General features: G+C 32.9%; 4 protein-coding genes across 4 annotated transcripts; 1 reads left to right on the top strand and 3 right to left on the bottom strand.

Moving 5' to 3' along the window:
* Positions 1 to 7,671: 7,671 nt before the first annotated feature.
* Positions 7,672 to 8,055, bottom strand: LOC147930200 (uncharacterized). The gene has a single exon (XM_087478861.1). It carries the CDS (start codon positions 8,053 to 8,055, stop codon positions 7,672 to 7,674), a length of 384 nt encoding a protein of 127 aa, XP_087334987.1.
* Positions 8,056 to 8,566: 511 nt separating this feature from the next.
* LOC104730405 (defensin-like protein 159) lies at positions 8,567 to 9,157 on the bottom strand. The gene is made up of 2 exons (XM_010449566.3): positions 8,999 to 9,157; positions 8,567 to 8,892 (listed from the first exon to the last, which is right to left on the bottom strand). Exons 1-2 carry the CDS (start codon positions 9,048 to 9,050, stop codon positions 8,711 to 8,713), a joined length of 234 nt encoding a protein of 77 aa, XP_010447868.1. The 5' UTR covers positions 9,051 to 9,157; the 3' UTR covers positions 8,567 to 8,710.
* Positions 9,158 to 10,454: 1,297 nt separating this feature from the next.
* On the top strand, positions 10,455 to 12,154 carry LOC104733234 (putative F-box/LRR-repeat protein At5g25860). Its single transcript, XM_010452830.2, has 3 exons — positions 10,455 to 11,452; positions 11,524 to 11,706; positions 11,790 to 12,154. The coding sequence occupies exons 1-3, from the start codon at positions 10,460 to 10,462 to the stop codon at positions 12,030 to 12,032; spliced, it is 1,419 nt and encodes a 472-aa protein (XP_010451132.1). The 5' UTR covers positions 10,455 to 10,459; the 3' UTR covers positions 12,033 to 12,154.
* A 158-nt stretch (positions 12,155 to 12,312) lies between these two features.
* Positions 12,313 to 14,396, bottom strand: LOC104730404 (uncharacterized). The gene is made up of 3 exons (XM_010449565.3): positions 13,636 to 14,396; positions 13,186 to 13,556; positions 12,313 to 12,966 (listed from the first exon to the last, which is right to left on the bottom strand). Exons 1-3 carry the CDS (start codon positions 14,385 to 14,387, stop codon positions 12,665 to 12,667), a joined length of 1,425 nt encoding a protein of 474 aa, XP_010447867.1. The 5' UTR covers positions 14,388 to 14,396; the 3' UTR covers positions 12,313 to 12,664.
* Between the last annotated feature and the right edge of the window lie 4,209 nt (positions 14,397 to 18,605).

Here is an 18,605-nt window from a genome sequence, read left to right as displayed (position 1 = left end):
TTGTTCGCTTTGTTGGGATGTTTAAGATTTTAAGACATGTTATGCAGTTTCGTTTGCTTTGTTGGGATGTTTAAGTTTCATTTGCGAGACATGATTCTTCTTTCTTTGTTAAGATTTCAAGTTATGCTGTTGCATTTGTTTTTCAAGTTATTCGGGTTTTATGGGTACATTTCAGGTTTTTTTGGGTACTTTGGATATGTTCAAGTAGGTACTATCCATAACCAAATATATTTTGGATACATTACAGGTTTTTTAAAGTCAATACTCAAATAACCCGAACCCGAGAGGAACCGAACCTGACCCCGATCCGAAATTATATGAACACCTATGCGGATCCTATATTCGTAAACCCGAAAAACCCGAACCCGAATTACCCGAACCTGACCCCGACCCGAACACCCAAATGCCCAGGCCTAAGTGAGAAGATCTATAATATTTAAATTTTTGACAGAAAATCTTTAGGGGCCATAATTGTAGAAGTTCATTATATTTTTAGACGGATCTTATGTTGAAATTATATAACCCTCATTCTTTGTATTGGTTGAAGTTCTGATTAAAAGAAAGAAAAACAAAAGAAAGAAATGAAATAATAAAAAACAATTGGTATCTTCACCAGAGGAAATCGGCACCACCAAAGTCAGATGATTAACCCGATAATAGTTCCATTAAAAATTCGATGTGTTTGTTAAAAAGTTTATTTGGTATAATATTTACAATCCAAACTCATATATGTTGGATATTTAGTTTGATTTTCAATTTGGTTTCAATGTAATTTTATTAATGTTTGAATGTTTTTAAATATCAATTGTTTTCCAGTATTTTAAAATTCTAAGTGACCCACTAATTGGACCAGAATCAATCTAAACTGGATTAGTGGTATAATAAAACTTTTACAAATCTTATTGATTATTAATTCTTATTATTTTATATTAGTGAATAAATCATGATAAATGTCACACTCTATAACTATTACCACGACGACATATGATAAATCTTATATAATTAAAAAAATATAAGTTAAAATTTTTTAAAAACTATAAATAGATGAAAATTAAGTTTAAAAAATAGAAAATTATAAACACAGTGATATATAAATTTTTGATAATTCAACTGATGAAAAAAGAAACTATAATAAAAATTTCAAATACTACAATTATAATTGACCAAAAAAAAAATACACGGTTAAGTAAAAAATATAACAAAAAAGGGCAAAAACATATTTGATCTCACATATTCCTAACTGAAAAATAAGAGTGAAAAAATATGAAATATGTGAAAGTTAAGAGTAATATTTAGGGATATAATATTTATAATACAATTAACAACATATTTTGGGCCCGTGTTTTGCTTAATCACATTTTGATGGTTATCATATTATATTTCGTGGCCTTTTAAGTTCTTTTTCTGTTTCGACCATGTGAAAAAAGGGGACGAGGCTAGAATGCCATAAATTGAAAAAAATAATCTGGCGTGCCCTCTTAATTTGTATACTATTAAAAATGCGATTTTCCCAAATTATCCTTAATGAATAGTACAACTAATACAACTAAATGATAATAGAACAACTGGTACAAATGATATATAACGAGATAACTAGAACAAATGGTACAACTTCGATATTATAAGATCAACGGTGCAACTGATATATAATAGGATAACTGGGTACAACTGAGTGAAAATAGCACAACTGGTACAACCACTAGATAATAGGACAACTAGTACAACTAATAAATAATCGTACAATTGGTACAAAATGGTACACTTGTACAACTCAAAACTCTAGCGTCCCTAGACTCACTAATTCGCCGATTCTTCGCTGTTAACCTTCCAGTATTCCTCTGTCGTCAACCTTCCACTACACTGCTTCCTTCGCCGTCAACTTTCAGTACCTCTCTTCACCGATTTCTCATCTTCTATTTCGAAACTACCTCCCTAGATCTTAACAGATCTGTCACAAAATCCAACCAACTTTCTTTCACCGGATTTGAAACCAACACAAATCCATCAGCGACTGGGATCTGATCACCTTTCTTCACTCATTTGTTTGATTTCACGTTCATCTCTCTCTCTCTCGATTTCATCATCTTCTTCGATGGTTTTTTTTTCACGTTCATCTTCTTCTCTCGTTTAGATCTAAATTTTTTGTTAAAAGTCATTAGATCAAATGAATAAAAGATAGGGGGTTTTTGGTCTTTTCTGATTATTTTTATTTAAAATAAATTATAAAATAAATTAAAAACAAAACCTTGGCATTCTAGCTTTTTATTTTGCCAATTATGGCTTTCTAGACATTGATTCGTGAAAAAGAGGGAGGAAAAAAATAACACAGAGACTTTTCCAGAAGATGGAAAAACTTTACTTTTACAGAGATATCCGATTGATCAAAAGTGACGATTTGTAGCAAAAAATCTTTCAATCAAATGTGATTATCAGCGAATCCATCTACGATTTTAAGCTAAGACCGGATCAAAATAATGTATGGTTTGAAGAGGTGAGTAAGAATTTGTATGTGTCTTATACTTTTTTTTTATTCCCAGTTGTATGATTTGATTATTAGTCTTATTAAACTTTCATGGATCAATAGATCTTGGGTAAGATTCTTCAAGTTATCTCTGTTTACATACATGTGTTACTTTTTCATGTTTGGATCAAGTTTTAGAATCAATTTTCAGTTTCTTTTTCAAATTTTATTTCGATGCTTCAAATTCTAGTTAATTGATCTGAGACGATTTAATATTATAGATTTCGATTTCTGTTTATTGATTTATTAGATTCCATCCAGTATATGATTGTTGAAGTATATTGACCGAAATAATAATATTTGGGCTGATGGGCTGAATTTTTTTGAAATGTATACTGGATGAGGCTATTCAGAAAAAAAAGAAACTTGAAGAAGAGGTCACATTTTTACAACCACCTAATGACCTGCTTCTTGCACTTGATAACAAATGTATCTTCGTAATGATTTTGGTTCGACCTTGAGTTTCATAAATTTGGTAGCTCACAGTTGAGTCTTATTCTTCTAGATGAGACGATGCTTTGGACAGAGGGACCAAACGTTTCCAAGCAAATTAAAGAGAATCTTTGAACGGACAGAAGGCACCGTTTGCTACACTATGTGAGCAAGGTAATAGGAGTTTCTTCTAAAATGTTTTAAGTCAGTGTGTATAAAACTGCCTTTGTGGTTCTTAGAACTTTCTATCCGAATGTTTGGTGAATCTTGCAGCCAAAGTTAACTTTTTTGCTCACTCACATACATATATATGATCATCTCTTGAGATGTTTTGTTGCTATAAGTTCTCACTGTTCCCCTATTTTTCTTTTGATTCGATAAGTAGAAGCAAATCAAGTTAAGGTGGGATTACAACGTTGGTAATAATGCTTCTCAGAAGCTACGAAGATGAAACTGTCTGAAGAGGCGCCGCTGGTGCAATCGCCAATGCAATGAATGGTTAACCAGATGGTGAAAGCAGAAACAGACACTAATTAAATGGCTATTATTTTCTCTCTCTATTAAAAGGACTGAAATTTCTATTTCGTGTGATGAACTTGGTATGACATATAGTTGTTTGATTTTTTTTTTTTAATGTGAATTACCTAAAAAAAAACTCACTCTTAAGCTTCGTCTTTACAACAATAATTATTGCTACTATACTTTTGCATTTTGCAGATTCGAGAAGTAAACACTTGGATATAACTACATCCAAGGGATTGAATTTTTCTCAAAAATTTGAGAAATAATTTAGGTAAGTAGTAAATTATTTAAATGCCAAAATAGTAATACAATATATGAAATATATAAGGTATATAACCATCTCCAAGAATTCTTCATTATGCGGAGAACCATAACTTAGCTTTGTTCCTTTAGAAACATAATCATAGCTTAGCTGGAAAGGAAAACAGTTTTATTAAACATAAGAGTTGCTTATTTTCTGATAATGTAAATGATAATATAAAAACAGGAAGATAAACCAATAAAGATATCATATTTGATTGTGTTAGAATATAAAATACACACGTAAGGGAGTTTTTAAAATGGTATGGTCTCCACTCGATAGTCTTTTCATCTTTAGTCTTCTCATGAGAGATTGATTGAGTGCATTCTTTTTTCGATATAGATCAATAAATGGACATCGGTTTATAGAAGTCATGTTCAGGAAGCTCATCTTGTAAGCATTTGGTGCTGCCTTCATATATTCACTTGCATAAAGTTCTCGAGAACTTTCCAATCTCCATGAGATCTCTCAAAACTGTTTGCATGTTGTTTTCACTGAATCATAGTTTTTTCAGCCTACAAACCAATCACACAAACAAGAATAAGAATTTTGCTAAGTATAAACTAAGATATGAGTATTAGTTTAAACGTTTGATACTTACAATTATGTTTTCAAATCGTTTCTGCTCTCTCTAAATTTTGCATAGATGGCTTCTCGAAATGGAGAAGCTTGATTTGGATGTACCAGCCGGTTATAAAAATCTTCGCATTTAAGAAGTGAAACAAAGTTTTCAACAATTTCAATGAGATCTATTATTCTAAAATTAAAAAAGAGATTTATTATAAACATATAAACATGATTTAAAATGTCTTACATAAAGAGTAAAAAAGGATCCTTACCACTTTACCCCGCCGGGGAACCGTTGAATGAATGTGTCGAGTTGTTGGTTTTGCAGTTTCCTCACTTTTGGATATCTTCCATGATATGCTTGTAAAATTCTTGTAAACTCAGGTATATCTTGCAAACTTACTTTAAGAATGGAGCTGATATCTAGTGGCATGAATCAGAGAACCCTAGCAGACAAAAGTTTCACTATTAATGTCAGAGTCAAAACCTTAAGAGTTCATTCTATGATAGAGGAAGATAGTTAAACTTACCGCAGTATCGGCCAATATCATCTCAATTGTCTCTCGAGTGTAAGTTGTAAATTTCTTCGACGTGTGGACAGTTTTAACTTTGATCTTCCATGCTGTTTTGAAGGGCTTAATATCGGACAGAAGAGTGATTCCATCATTGGCGGCCATCTATACTGTCAAGGTAAACTTTCAGAGTTGTTATTTTAGGTTTGATGTGTTTGGTTGTGTATGACGTTTTGGATGGTTTTTATAGTAGTAATGGAAGTGATTTGTTGCGATGATAGAAATCACACAATCTTCTTAGTTGTTAATTGAAACATCCTAGAATATTCTATGTAATCTATATTTTTGATTTTCAGTTGATGTTTTCCCGTTTTGGTAAGATTTTGTTTGCTTTGAAAAGAAAATGATTTTATTTTGGTTTGATATAGTATTATAGAGGATGTTTAGGGATATCATTGCAATCTTTTTAAAACGTTTTAAATGGTGAATTGGAGATTATGGAGATTATAGAGAATGATTTTGTTAGTTTTGGAAAGGAGTAAGTTTCGGGTTATTTATATTCTTTATATGGGATTATATTGTAATCATTGATAGATTGATTAGTTCATCATGTAAACAGTATTTTCCAAATTTCTGGTTATTTTGGGATTTAAATGTCGAAGAGAGTTGATATGGTACATATTTAATATCCTTACTACACGATCCGAAATAAGGTTGTTGAGGATGAATTAAGTAGGTAGTTAATATCTTTAATATACTATCCCTTATATTTCGTTGTATTTTTTACACACAGGTTGATGTAGAAGCTGTTTGGATACACTTGCAATATGTACAGGATCCGAATAGACTAGTAGGCAAACAGTTGGGTCCGCGTCCTTTTACACTTCAGATTACCTATCTGCCTTTAAAATCTTTTTTTTTTCTCTTCTTCCTTTTTTCTTGCGTAGGGTAACATATAGAATTTTTGCCAAAGTTTTTTTTTCTGCTTTTGTAATCCCCGATTAATAGTATAGATATCTTTGATTTATAATAGTTGTGTGACTCGTATCCTAATAATTACAGTAAACACGCATATCTTAAATTCTATAGAACTATAATCGGCGTAGGCCATCAAAACTAATCTCCCACTAAAAAAGTTGACTACAAATAGATTGATTTTAATCAATAACTAGGATATATCCCGTGCTTAAAACACGGGTCAACATTTTAAAAAAAATTATAATATAATAATAAAAATTATTATTTTTAAAAAAATTATTTTGTTTGAGATAATATTTATTTTTAATTGTTATGTAAATCTATTAGTCTATTTGAATACTAATTATTTTAGAATATTATAGTATTTAATTTTTGACGTATTATTACAGTTTTATATTGTTTATTTGTTATACTTGCATCATATTTTATGAAATATAAAATAGTAATTTTAATATTATAATTGTGAGTAAATAAAAATTATTAATTTATCATCTATATAAATTTAGTTTTACCAACCCGCCAATGTGGAAATTAAAACATACATTTTCATACATTGAGTAATATATCTTTGTTTTAAAAAATTCAAATCACAACATATGCAGAAAAATATGCATTTTATTAATTATAAGTATTATATGAAACTTCTAAACAATTTGTAAATAAAATAAAATAAAGATGATAGGAGAATTTGAAATCTTAACAAAATCTTCGAATTTAGTTATTAAAAATAATTGTATTGTATACTTGGATATAAAATCTTAGTTTTTAAAATTCTGATTGGTGTATATATTTTTTTTTAAAAAATAATTAGTAATTTCGTTCGTAATTTATTAGAGAGAGAAAATATTTTTTAATTTTTTTTAGATTTTTTAATATTTGATATGTGAGTATTTTTTATTTTTTATTTAATTATATTTATTTAAATTAGTTAATTAAGCTTAATTAATTTAGTCTAATGGCAATTGAATGTAATTTTTTACACATTATAAGGTTAGTTTCATATTTGTACTTCTCAATTAATATAGTAGGACTAGGTAATAACCCGCATTATGTGCAGGATAAATATATACAGATAAAATTAGAGTTATGTATAAAATTATTTTCTAAGATCTAAAATTTGTTTGTGTATAAAAAATATATGTATAACCCGTGAAAATATGTTTAGATCAAACTATTATGTATCAACTAAATATATGTATAACCCCGCTCTTTCTTCAATCTATGAAAGATCTTTTATTTTGTGTAAGAATATGTTTCACCAATGAAATATTATATCAATGGTATTAAATAAGTCAATTCCCCTATAATAATGATTATTGTGATAATTTTATTTTGGAAACTTTAAATATATGAATAATAATCAATTTTTTAATAGGTGAATAAGTTCCGGTTTTGAAAATGTTTTAGATCTAATGATTTTATATTTTAATGATTAATTATGTTATAATAATGATTAAAATAAATTTTAATTGAAATGTTAGATTTTTTAATTAATTGTAAAAAAATATTCCTTAATCATTCAATAGCAATAATGTGAGGGCAATAAATTCATTGGTGTTTCGAACTCTCTAGCGACGACACATCAACATTTTCTTGAGAATATTTCTCTATTAATATATAGGAGATTAGACTAAAGTATCTTGGTAGATCCTCTATTTATTTATTTATTTATTTTTTAACAACTTAATTATCTTTTTCTTTTTTGAATAAAATGTAAAATTTATTCAAAAAAATACTTTGTTACATCAGTGCAACGTGTTGTTAAAAGAGTTTAAGAGGTTTTGTATAAAGTTCTAAGTTTTCTAAACTATCTTGATGCAAACCATGCTGTCATGCTGTCATGCTGTCATGGAGTCTCTATCTTGTTCACGAATAGAGGTTAAGCGGTTGCGTACCACCTTATCCAGCTCGTGAACCATTTGTGCTGGAGGAGTCGGTGCTGCACCATGGGGGCGACTATTGCGTTCTCTCCAGAGAGAATAAACTGTTAGTTGAAAGGCATACCGCAGCAGGAACATAGCATCATTTCCAATGGACTTATCTGTGAGGAGTTTAAGAAGATCATCCCATATGGTGGAGGATTTTCGAGAGAGAAGTCTCCCAACCAAACCCGACCAAATTGTTGCAGAGAATGGGCATAAGAAGAACAGGTGGTTGCGGCATTCTATTGGTGCTTGACAGAAGACACACGATGGATCCACTGCAGCGTTCCAACTCGTCATTCTATCCCCTGTTGACAATCGGTTGTGAACAGAAAGCCAACCTAGGAACGAGTATTTTGGTGTAGAATGTGAAAACCATACCCCCTATACCAACTTAATTATCTTTAATTTAGTCTGATTTGCAAAGTCGTAGTTTACTTTCAAACTATGATCGTATTGTGTTCATCTTCAATACTCGTGGGAAAATAGATCGTCTTCATTGTGAGTTAAGTAGTTTTTAAAAGAAAATATATCATATTCATGGTGAAAACTAGAATAACAATAAAGTGACTGAAGAATGATGGAGACCTAGTTTTTTTTTTTCTTTGACATCAAAATCACCGTAAAGTATTAAATTTGTTCGAAAAACTGATCTGAAAACACAGCTATTTCGGAACCAACAAACTTACATCGAAAAAAAAAATAATCTCGTACTCGAGCATCTTTTGCAAGGCTATGTCGATACAGATATTGTTTATTCGAGGAATAAGATAATAAATAAATAAAAAATCTAAGAAAGAAGATCTAAAAATTATGAAATAACTAGTATTATTCAGTAACCAAAGCAGGCCAAACATCTGTCTCTTGATAGAGACCTAGTTTTTATTCATATCGATTAAGGAAATCGAATATTTATTATATGACGACAGGCACAGCTTTTTATAAAACTGTAGCTCTAACAATTGTAGAGACAACCACAATTAGAAGGTCCTTTTACTTGACGATCGTCAAAACACTTTCCAACTCCATTGTAGCCACTATAGCAGCTTAAACGGCAATCGACAATATTACATGGAGTTTCTTTGTCAATCGTCAAATGACATCGCTTCCCCTCAGCTCTTTCAACCATTAAAGATGCTACAAAATTAGTTACACATCATGTTATGATCACAAACTATATATATTTATTATATAATTAACATTTTTTTCAGATCTTTGGAAATGGTAACATAAGAAATTGTACCTGAGAACACAAGCATGAGTACAAGGAAATACGAACATGATAACTTTGCCATGATCAATATCACAAAACAAATGTTTCCAATTAAAGCTTTTTTCTTTGTTACGTTTAGTGTTTTTAACTGGGTAGTAATGATTCTTAATGTGTGCCCAAAGTATATATATATATGGCCAGATTGGATGGTTCTCCTTTTTACTTTATAGGAGTATCATTTAATATATAAAAAAGGTTTTAATAAATTTTTAAAAAGGTTTTGATAAAAAAAAAAAAAAAAAAAGGTTTTTGAGTTTTGACTATTGCTAAAAGCATTAACTAATTTAAAATTGAACAATAAATTGGGATATTCGTTTATTGGTTAACCGAAAAAATAGCTTTTGACTTTTGAAAAAATCATTAACTAATAATAGACAAATATATAAAAATAAATATCCCTAAATAATCAGTGTATAGAAGTATTTTACAATCAGTCCAATATATTGGTAAATAATTTATTAATATTCTCATCATCGAAAAGTTAAATACTGTAGTTGACAAAAACACTATATATCTTGCTATAAAAATAAAAATAAATAATCAGAAAAGCACAAATTATATATGTACCTCTTATCCTATGGTTAGGACTCCCCTTTTTCTGAGTTCATCGTCTCTAGGGGGTTCATAGCGATGAAAAAATTGGCATCTCGATCCGGAGATGAAATCAACTCTCTTCCAGACGAGACACTTGCTCAGAACTTAGTCATATCGTCCAACAAAACGAGCTGCTTCAACAACAACCCTTTCCAAAAGATGGAGAATCATTTTTGGTCAAAATATTTGGTTCATATTGACAACTCTACATTGACGCATCATTTTTGGTCAAAATATTTAAAATTCCAAATGTAATACACCAAGTGTCTCACCAATGTAAATAAAAACTGAAAATTTTAAACACAAAATGTTAATATTATATTAGCTAGAGATCTACTCCCTCCGTTCCAAAATATATGATATTTTAGTGAAAACACACATATTAAGACATAGTTACTTTTAAAAAGTTTAACCAATCATAAACAAGTCTGCATAATATAAAATATAAATTTAATCTAAAAGTTAAATAGAAAGTTGGAAAGATCCTATATTATGAAACAAAAATATTTCTCTAAACATCCTATATTATGAAACGGAGGGAGTATTAAATTTTTCTCACCAATTTTTACTTTTTTTTTTATAATAAATAAATATATATGAGAATTCAGAGAAGCCCAAATTGTTAATTGCCTCGTCAATCATGCGGCAGAAAAAGTTAAGGCTCCTCTCCTTTTGCTCTAGTTCTCGTCGTTCATCATTGAATCAATCTCCAAAGGTTCCGTCTTTTTCTCTCTTCTAATAGGTTCAATATCATTCTCTGATGCGGAGAAATATATGTCAATTTTGCATTAAATCTTCTAATATTGAACTTACTCGTAGGATTTAGTGGCGACGAAAATGTTAGAATATGAGTGTGAAGATGCAATCAGCTCTCTTCCAGACGAGATACTTGCTCAGATCTTGTCCTATCTGCCAACGAAACAAGCTGCTTCCACTTCAATTCTGTCTAAAAGATGGAGAACTCTCTTCTCACTGACGAATCATCTCTTTGCGTCGCAACACCATCTCGACTTTGACGACTCATATTTCTTGAATCCCAAGCTAGGTAAACAACAGAGATCAAGAAGACGAAACGAGACTGAGCAGAGCTTCAGAGCTTTCGTTGACAAAACATTGTCTTGTAGTAACAAACCCATAAACAAATTCTCACTAAAACATCGAGAGGATGATCTTCACCACATGGATCAAACCAATAGATGGATATCAAATGTCTTGGAACGAGGCGTATCGGAGCTCGATCTTCACATAAAGACCACTTGGTTGGGGAGGCCACCACGTCCTCTTCCCTCAGATGTATTCACAAACAAGACTCTCGTTAAGCTGACATTAGGAACATTGCTTTTTGTTGGAATTGATCCTCCAAAAGTGTTCCTTCCATTGCTCAAGAGTCTCTCCCTTGATACAGTTTACTACGTAGAGGAAGAGGAAGGCTATTCCTATTCCACCTCTTTTTCCGAGGTGATGCTTGAAGGTTGCCCATTACTTGAGGAATTTTTCCTGAATCACGTTTCAATTGACCACAAAGAAGCTCCATACCCATCCGAAATCATATCCCATCAAAACCTTCAAAGACTCACAGTTCACATAAGATTCCAACTATGCCAACAAATGGTATTTGACACGCCCAATCTTGTCTACCTCGACTACTCTGATTACTCTACATATGGTATCGAATCGGCCAATTTCTTGGATTCCCTTGTGGAAGCCCGCCTCGATCTTGATATACCATGGCGGGGACGGGCGAGAACTTTCCGTATGAATAATATAACGAGAGCAATTGAATGCATGACTAACGTTGAGATCCTTCACCTCTCTTCAAACACTGTTAAGGTCTGAAATTTCTCACATTTCCTTTCCCTCTCAAAACCATGTCCATGACCACTAGTATTGTACTGTTGCAGCTTATGTATAATAGACTCTATGATTATTGGGAAGAAGATCAAGATGGTTGCGGCTTGAGTTTTCCACGGTTTGAAAACCTTGTTAAACTATCTTTCGAGACAAGATCGAAACGACAACCACGTTGGAAAATGCTAACAGTTGTGATGGATAAGGCACCAATTCTTGAAACTCTTGTCCTCAAGGTACATTTTCACTTGTTTGTTTTTGTTACTTGCACGTTTAGTATGCTAGCTGCCTTATAATTGTATATATGGTTGTTCTCCAGGGCTTGTACTCTATCCGCTATGAAGGTGTCTCCGTCAATGAGAATGTAGTGAAGGTGTTAGAGATTTATGGCTACAAAGGAGGTCGTAATGAATTGAGACAACTGAACCGTTTCTTGTCCCAGATGAATTGTCTTCAAGTGATCAAAGTGGAAATTGATGCTGCAATAGATGATATCGACAAGAGACTGCAAATTACCAACGACCTTCTTTCTCTTCCCAAATGCCAAGTCCAGTTCTTGTGAGAATATTATTTATCTATATAACCAAATTGGCTGCTATACTATTTCTTAGGACTTTTATATAAGTATTTTTACAAACTATGCTTTATTATTGAGAATTCAATATACCCTCCTCTAGTTATCCACTACATTCATATAATCTTTCTGCATTTTCTTGAAGTAGAAGATGTTCTTCATAAGAAAAGGATGGAGAAAAACTACAAAATAAGTTACTCCTAGATTAAGGAAATTATTATGATTTAGATATAAAAGCATAATCATTTAAAATTTATAATTAATAAAATAACTCCAATGAAGTCCGTAGCATTTCAGAAGCAAGTAAAATGGAGTACATTTTTGACTCACAATGTATTAAAAGAATGAAAATAATGAAGATATGAAATAATGAAAGTAATCAAGACACATATGGAGAGAAACGGAAGAAAATTAAAAAAAAAAAAAAATAAATATGATACAAAGTTACACACAACACAAAGATCCATTGTTGTCTGTACAGCTTTGTCGAATTTTCACATCAAACTGATCCTCGAAAAAAAAAATGAAAAACCGAAATCATGGTTCACGGATCGGCCTTTTGTTAAGTCAGTCAAAATGTACGTACGTGGTCGTCTCGACTGAAAGATATAATAATATTTTCACGTGAGGGAGCTTTGGTCGTCGTGACAGAGCTCTTTACGGAGCTTACGAGAGAAGAGCTGACACGCGTCAACGCTAAGATCAACAGCGGCGGAGAGAGCGACGAAGAGAGCTGCGTCGGCCATGCATGTCACGTGCTGTGCTCCTACGTGGACCACCGGTTTGCTCACTTTCCCTTCTCCTTCGACGCTCGAACCCATCACGAACCCTTTCACGGGGGATGATATTGCCGGCGACTCCCCTTGGCCTGAGACTCTCCTATCAATACTGAACTTTCCTCCTTGTTTTGTGCTCATTGTCCCTATTAATCAGATTCATTATAATGACTGTTTTAAGTGTTTTATTTGTGTTAGCAAATCATGTAATATTTCCGACATCTTGAGGATATCTTTGGTATTTTTCAGTTAGCTTGAAATGTATTATTCGCATTACCATACTAAATCATTTGGTCGGTTAGTAATGTGGATTTGACCCACATTATATAGTATTTTAATGATAGCTTATAGTATAAATTTGTTACCTTCTGCAATGGGAATGCCGGTGCTAGTACTATTATCCCTCACGAGCTCGAACTTGTAACCCAATCCATCAATAGCTCCTCTCTCACGCCAAGCCTCAAGACGTCCCCACGGTTTCCAACTACTGACACAAGTTCCGTGAGGTCTAAGGATTAGCCACGCACCAGGGTTTGACCTAGAGACTCGGTCTGACCCTGGAGATGCCACGAAAGGAGTGATCATTGAAGCTGCTGCTACAGGTGATCCCGATAGATCATGGATCGTTATCATCCAACCTTTACGTTCTCTCGCTTGTTTCTTCTCCCATTGATCACCTGATAGTGTTCTTGTGATCCATCCTCTGCTACTGTATGTGAATCCTGATGGTAGTGACCTAAACCAAAAAAACAGAACCGATCAACACACTAATTGTAAATCAAATGAGACAAGTGGTTTAGAGATTCTTTAATTACCGAGATCGTCCGTTACGGTCGGAGCTGAATTTGCAGCTAAAGACAGGCTGTTTGAGATTATCTTGAATCTGGTAAACCACAGGGCTACATTCCGGTTCACCACCGAATTGAAAAACAAACCGAGGATCCGGTTCAGCACGAACCAATAGATGTAACCGAGCCGACGGTTTATCACCACCTCCATCTCCGCCAAGCTTTTTCCAGCCGCTATGAAACGCGACGGTTCTACTCAACGCCGCAGCGAGATCAACCGCTACCTCGACTCTACCTAAAAGCTTACCGGAAGCGACGCCGCAAGTGTGTCCCGTGCGTCCGGCGTAGACGGAGACACGGAGAGAGATCTTTTTGCCGGAGACTCGTCGGATCGCGTCGGCGTCGAGGTGAAACCCTGGAGCTGAAGTGGAGGATTCAGGGGGAGAAGAAGCGTCGGAGAAGGAAGATAGAGGGAGAAGCGTTTTCTGAGAAGGGAAGTGTTTGATCCGGAGCTTACAGTAACATGGAGTAGAAGAAGGATGTACTTCGCCGCCGATTTGCTTGTTTGTTGCTGTCTCCGGTAGTCTTAGCGCGAGTGAATCTATTGTGAGCCGTACAAATGGACATGGATCCATCCTTTTTTGAGTTGAGTGGTTTGTTCGATTTTGAGATTTTATTGGATTGAGAGAGAAGAAGAAGAAGAAGAAAGAAAGAGTTTCATGAGGAGCAGAGGCAGAGGAGAGCAGAGGTCGTCGTTGTTTCACGTCGGTCGTCTTCATTGATGGGTTCTCTTGTTTTTGTAGGAGCAACAACATGAGAGAGTTAGTGGGGCCCAGTTGTTCTCTCGTAACGATAAAATTTAATTTAGTAGTATATTTTAGTATGTTTTTCGATTATTATTTTTCTGATTGGTCGTATTTTTATGATTTTTATTTTAATCCCGGGAAAATCGGCGGCACAATAAAACAATTCGTCATTTTTTATAATTATTTTTTTTTGTTAAAGCATTTTTTGTAATTATTTTGGTTATTTTCTTTCTTTTTTAAGTTTTTATTTTTCTTGTTGAAGCACAAATGTAACATGATACATGAATCTCTCTTCCATATTTTTTTTTTTGGTTTAAAAACAAATTTAATTATATTTATTACTCAGACTTTGTTTTTTGAATTTAGCAAAGAATAACATTTCTTTACATTTTAGTTAACCATTGTGATTAAGACAATCATAGATGATATGATACTATTACTTAGAAAATTATAAATGTATAAATAAAAATTAATTACGCAACGATAATATGTATATATATAATTAAATAAATGATATTCCCTCTGTCTCACAAAAATTGATGTTATGTGATTTTCTTTTGTCCCACAAAGTTTGATGTTTTACCATTTTAAATTAACTAATATTTAACTTTTATAAACTTCAAGAAATGATCATTAAAAAAATTCAATAGTCATTAGTTTATAAATATATAATACTTTTAATAAAAAAACAATATTATAAATAATTATTATTTCTTAATTTGTGTGAAGTCCCTCAAACATCAATCTTTGTGGGAAATATATTTACGAAGAAAAAGAAAATATATGGATGGAAGAAATGAAACAGAGCAAGAGAGAAGTTTGCATTGGATTGGGTTCTGTTCAAGTAGGTCCAAAATCCAGCTGTACTGAGTTGTAATCCGTTTGGTAGTGGCTTTACGGTAATTTGGCCCACTTATTTATTTTATAAACTAGTCCGTCGCCGTGTAACGCCGCGTCAGGGATCGTCGGCGGGAGAGAAGGAGTAGCCACGTGGCATTTCGCTGGCTACTATTTTTGTCGTCTTCCGTCCCGATTTGTTCGGCGCTTCTCTCTAGAATCTAGATCCTTCCTTCTCTTTCTTGACGGCGCTTTCAGACTTTTCTAGCAGCAGTTGGTGCCGTTTTCACTTATTAGAATCAGTTAACTCGTTAGTAGAGTTACTAACTCATGATAAATAATCTTTTTTTTTTATGATAAATACATAAATAAATAAATACCACTAGTAGTTTTTCATTTTTCTTAAGCAACAGTGGTTAGAAGTTTACTTTTGTCTAAACAATACCTTGATGATAACTATTCCAAATACATTAGCAAAATTGGTCTGCTTGAAAATTAGATTAAGAGAGACCGACCATGAAATGTGTTGGCTTACTACTCTCCAAGCAAAAGCAAAAGACTTTAGATTGAAATTTTTAGAACATGTAGATTATAGAGATAGGGAAAGTGCACATGAAGACACATATGCATCGAGTCGTGTACACTCATCATCGTTTACAAGTTTATACGCATTTGCATCTCATTGTTTACTTGTTTATTCTTTTTGTTCATCATTCAACTCATAAGTAGAACTTCGTCACGCTATTATTAAACCTTTGTTCGATCATCACATTCATTTTTAAGACTAGTAGTATAGTAGTGTGGGTACAACTATGTTAAATTTCACTATATCGGTTATCCAGTGATTATTATTGTTAAATTTACTACTGTGTTTAGATCGTTAAATACCAACCAATAATTTTAACCAAGACTTATAGCATGTTGATTTGTGTTAGTGTTACTTGTTGTTGTCTTGTGTCACACTATTAGATTCAACCCGTATAATTGTTTTATTTGGATCAAATCCGTATAAATTGTTAATAGGATGAAGTATTTATTCCCCTAATCATTCCACTTATATATAGCATGCAAGACTCATTCATACCATATGATTGATTGTTGTGCACTAGCTGAATGGAAAAGTTTAACTAAAATCAATGCTAAAACAGCAAGTTCACGTACATATATAAATTGAAATCATGTATAGTACATATACACATAGTTGACTTTTATTTTATAATATATAGAAAACCTTTTTCACTTTCTTTTTGTTTAAGGATCTTGTCTAGGAAGCTTCTTTTAATGAGTTGCAATGAATTGGTTAGCAGATTAAAGAAAAGTCATCTTTCATTAACCCAAAAAGAAAAAGAAAAAATCGGTTGTGTTAATTATAATTCTATGCTTAGCCTATATATGTTGGTAATGGTTATATTTATACTTAGTAAACCTGAACACTATATTGACATATTGCAAAATTCATTTGACGTTTCTAAATTCAACCAACTAGCTAATGGTAGTTCAATAGTTAATTAATGTTTGTATTTGACCAATGTAAGTTTCACTAATTGAGTTTGATAATGGAGATATGGTTATTAAAAATTCGTGATTTTGTTCTTTTGGTATTACGGCCACATGCATGTAATATGCTATGAAATCCTATACACATTAATTAACGACAAGAAATTTAACATTTATTTAGTAAAGGTATACATTTTATGCTATATCTCAAACAGCTATCTTATTATAATACACATGTTCAAGTAAAATTCTGGTCATTCGAATTTCTTATAAAACTTTGCATCTATTTCGTGGTTTGGTCAGATAATTATGATCTATGTACCATGCATCTTATGAAGTGTACATGTTGCATTCCCATTTTGTAGATGATGAAATGCACTTACAATACTTCTCTTAATGTTCCCTAAGGTAAGTATAGGATAATACTTTAAGTAAAGGAAAAAAAAAAACAGAGAGAGACTATTTATTGAATGTATTACTGCAAAAAGTTAGCACCCTTATTGATAAATTGGGAATGCTTCATTGAAAATCATTTCATTGCCGTCCAAAATAAAATATTTTGTTTCCGATATTTTTTCTGCACTAACTTGGATATATATATGTTAGAACTAAAAACAATAGAAACATCGCGATCACGTGCAAAGATATTGAAATAGATATGTCTCCCTATTTTTAACTGTCTGTGATAGGACGTATCAAGTTTCTCTTCTAGCTATATAGACTAATATAGTTCGCATTTGGCAAATACATTGATATTAATAAGAATTTGCCCAAGTTGCTGCTAGTTTTTCTTCTTCTTTTTTCATCCTGGTGAATTTTCAATGCCTTTATGGCTGTCAATAAAAGATTAAGTACATTTAAGTAAGTAATAATACTCTCCTCACAAATGAAAACAAAACCTCGAACAATCAATTTACTTGCTATATGCGCTAGGGCCAACCTACTAGGCAGTAGGCACTATGTCCCGTCTATTCAGAATCACTTTTGATATGGACTATAGAGTCTGGTCGGATTCCTTCGACCCACGGATTTGTAAAACCATGTTCGGTCATATGCATCCAGAGTTATTCATATCACGTAAAACGTATTGTTTGTGTTGGCATAAGCTTGAAGATAGCTTGAGCAATAAGCTATACCAAAAGACATTAGGAAAAGTGTTATATTTAGAAGTTATCTAAATATGTAAGATTTCCTTTGAGATTAGGAAACTCTTCTCTATATAAGAAGATGCTAAGTTGTGGTATAACTTAGGAGTTTGTAGAGAGAGAGAATTAAAAGGTTTAGAACTACGTGTTTGGCTTGATCCCTTCTAAAGGGTACGTAGGCAATCTTCTTTAGAAGGTGCAGCCATTCAATATTTGGTATCAGAGCGTAACGAACCTGGAGATCTCGGAGAGGAGAAACAATCGGCGGTCAACACGATTCAATCTCAGCGTTGAATTTCTCAAGGTTTCACCAATCCATACCCCAATCAGAGCCATGGTTCTCAAGGTTTCATAGAGTCTACGGCGGTGGTGAAAATCTCTCGGACAGAGGGTTTGTACGATGAAATCGGAAGTTGAACATGAGGGCTCTAAGCAGAGAAGCTTGCCGGTGAAGGTGATTGTTTTTGAGTCAGAGAAAGGAGAGAGAGGAGAGGTTACTTGAAACGATGGAGATGGAACACTCACCGGAATCAAAGAGACGGTGGTGGTTTCGGACTACCAAAAGAGACAAGGGTAAGATGCAAAGTCAGTCAAAACAGAAGTTATGTTTTTTGACGGGATTGACACGAGCTCCTAAGGTTACGGTGGCCGTTGGTGGTTGAAGACGGCGACATAGACGTTACAGGTGGAGTTTGTGGTCGGAGTGGCTTCG

This window comes from Camelina sativa, chromosome 12 (assembly GCF_030686135.1).
Source record: "Camelina sativa cultivar CO46 ecotype springtype chromosome 12, ASM3068613v1".
Lineage (NCBI taxonomy): Eukaryota > Viridiplantae > Streptophyta > Magnoliopsida > Brassicales > Brassicaceae > Camelina > Camelina sativa.
The sequence above is the reverse complement of the archived record's forward strand: the minus strand, read 5'-3'. Positions and strand labels throughout refer to the sequence as shown.

Excerpts from the sequence above, each read along its gene's own strand:
- LOC147930200 (XM_087478861.1), bottom strand. The coding sequence starts at position 8,055 with ATGACGAGTTGGAACGCTGCAGTGGATCCATCGTGTGTCTTCTGTCAA.
- LOC104730404 (XM_010449565.3), bottom strand. The coding sequence starts at position 14,387 with ATGAAGACGACCGACGTGAAACAACGACGACCTCTGCTCTCCTCTGCC. Across the intron at positions 13,557-13,635 it reads GACCGTAACGGACGATCTCG|GTCACTACCATCAGGATTCA; the intron begins GTAATTAAAGAA and ends TTTTTGGTTTAG. Across the intron at positions 12,967-13,185 it reads CGGCATTCCCATTGCAGAAG|GGACAATGAGCACAAAACAA; the intron begins GTAACAAATTTA and ends TCTGATTAATAG.
- LOC104733234 (XM_010452830.2), top strand. The coding sequence starts at position 10,460 with ATGTTAGAATATGAGTGTGAAGATGCAATCAGCTCTCTTCCAGACGAG. Across the intron at positions 11,453-11,523 it reads TCTCTTCAAACACTGTTAAG|CTTATGTATAATAGACTCTA; the intron begins GTCTGAAATTTC and ends GTACTGTTGCAG. Across the intron at positions 11,707-11,789 it reads TTGAAACTCTTGTCCTCAAG|GGCTTGTACTCTATCCGCTA; the intron begins GTACATTTTCAC and ends GTTGTTCTCCAG.
- LOC104730405 (XM_010449566.3), bottom strand. The coding sequence starts at position 9,050 with ATGGCAAAGTTATCATGTTCGTATTTCCTTGTACTCATGCTTGTGTTC. Across the intron at positions 8,893-8,998 it reads ACTCATGCTTGTGTTCTCAG|CATCTTTAATGGTTGAAAGA; the intron begins GTACAATTTCTT and ends CTAATTTTGTAG.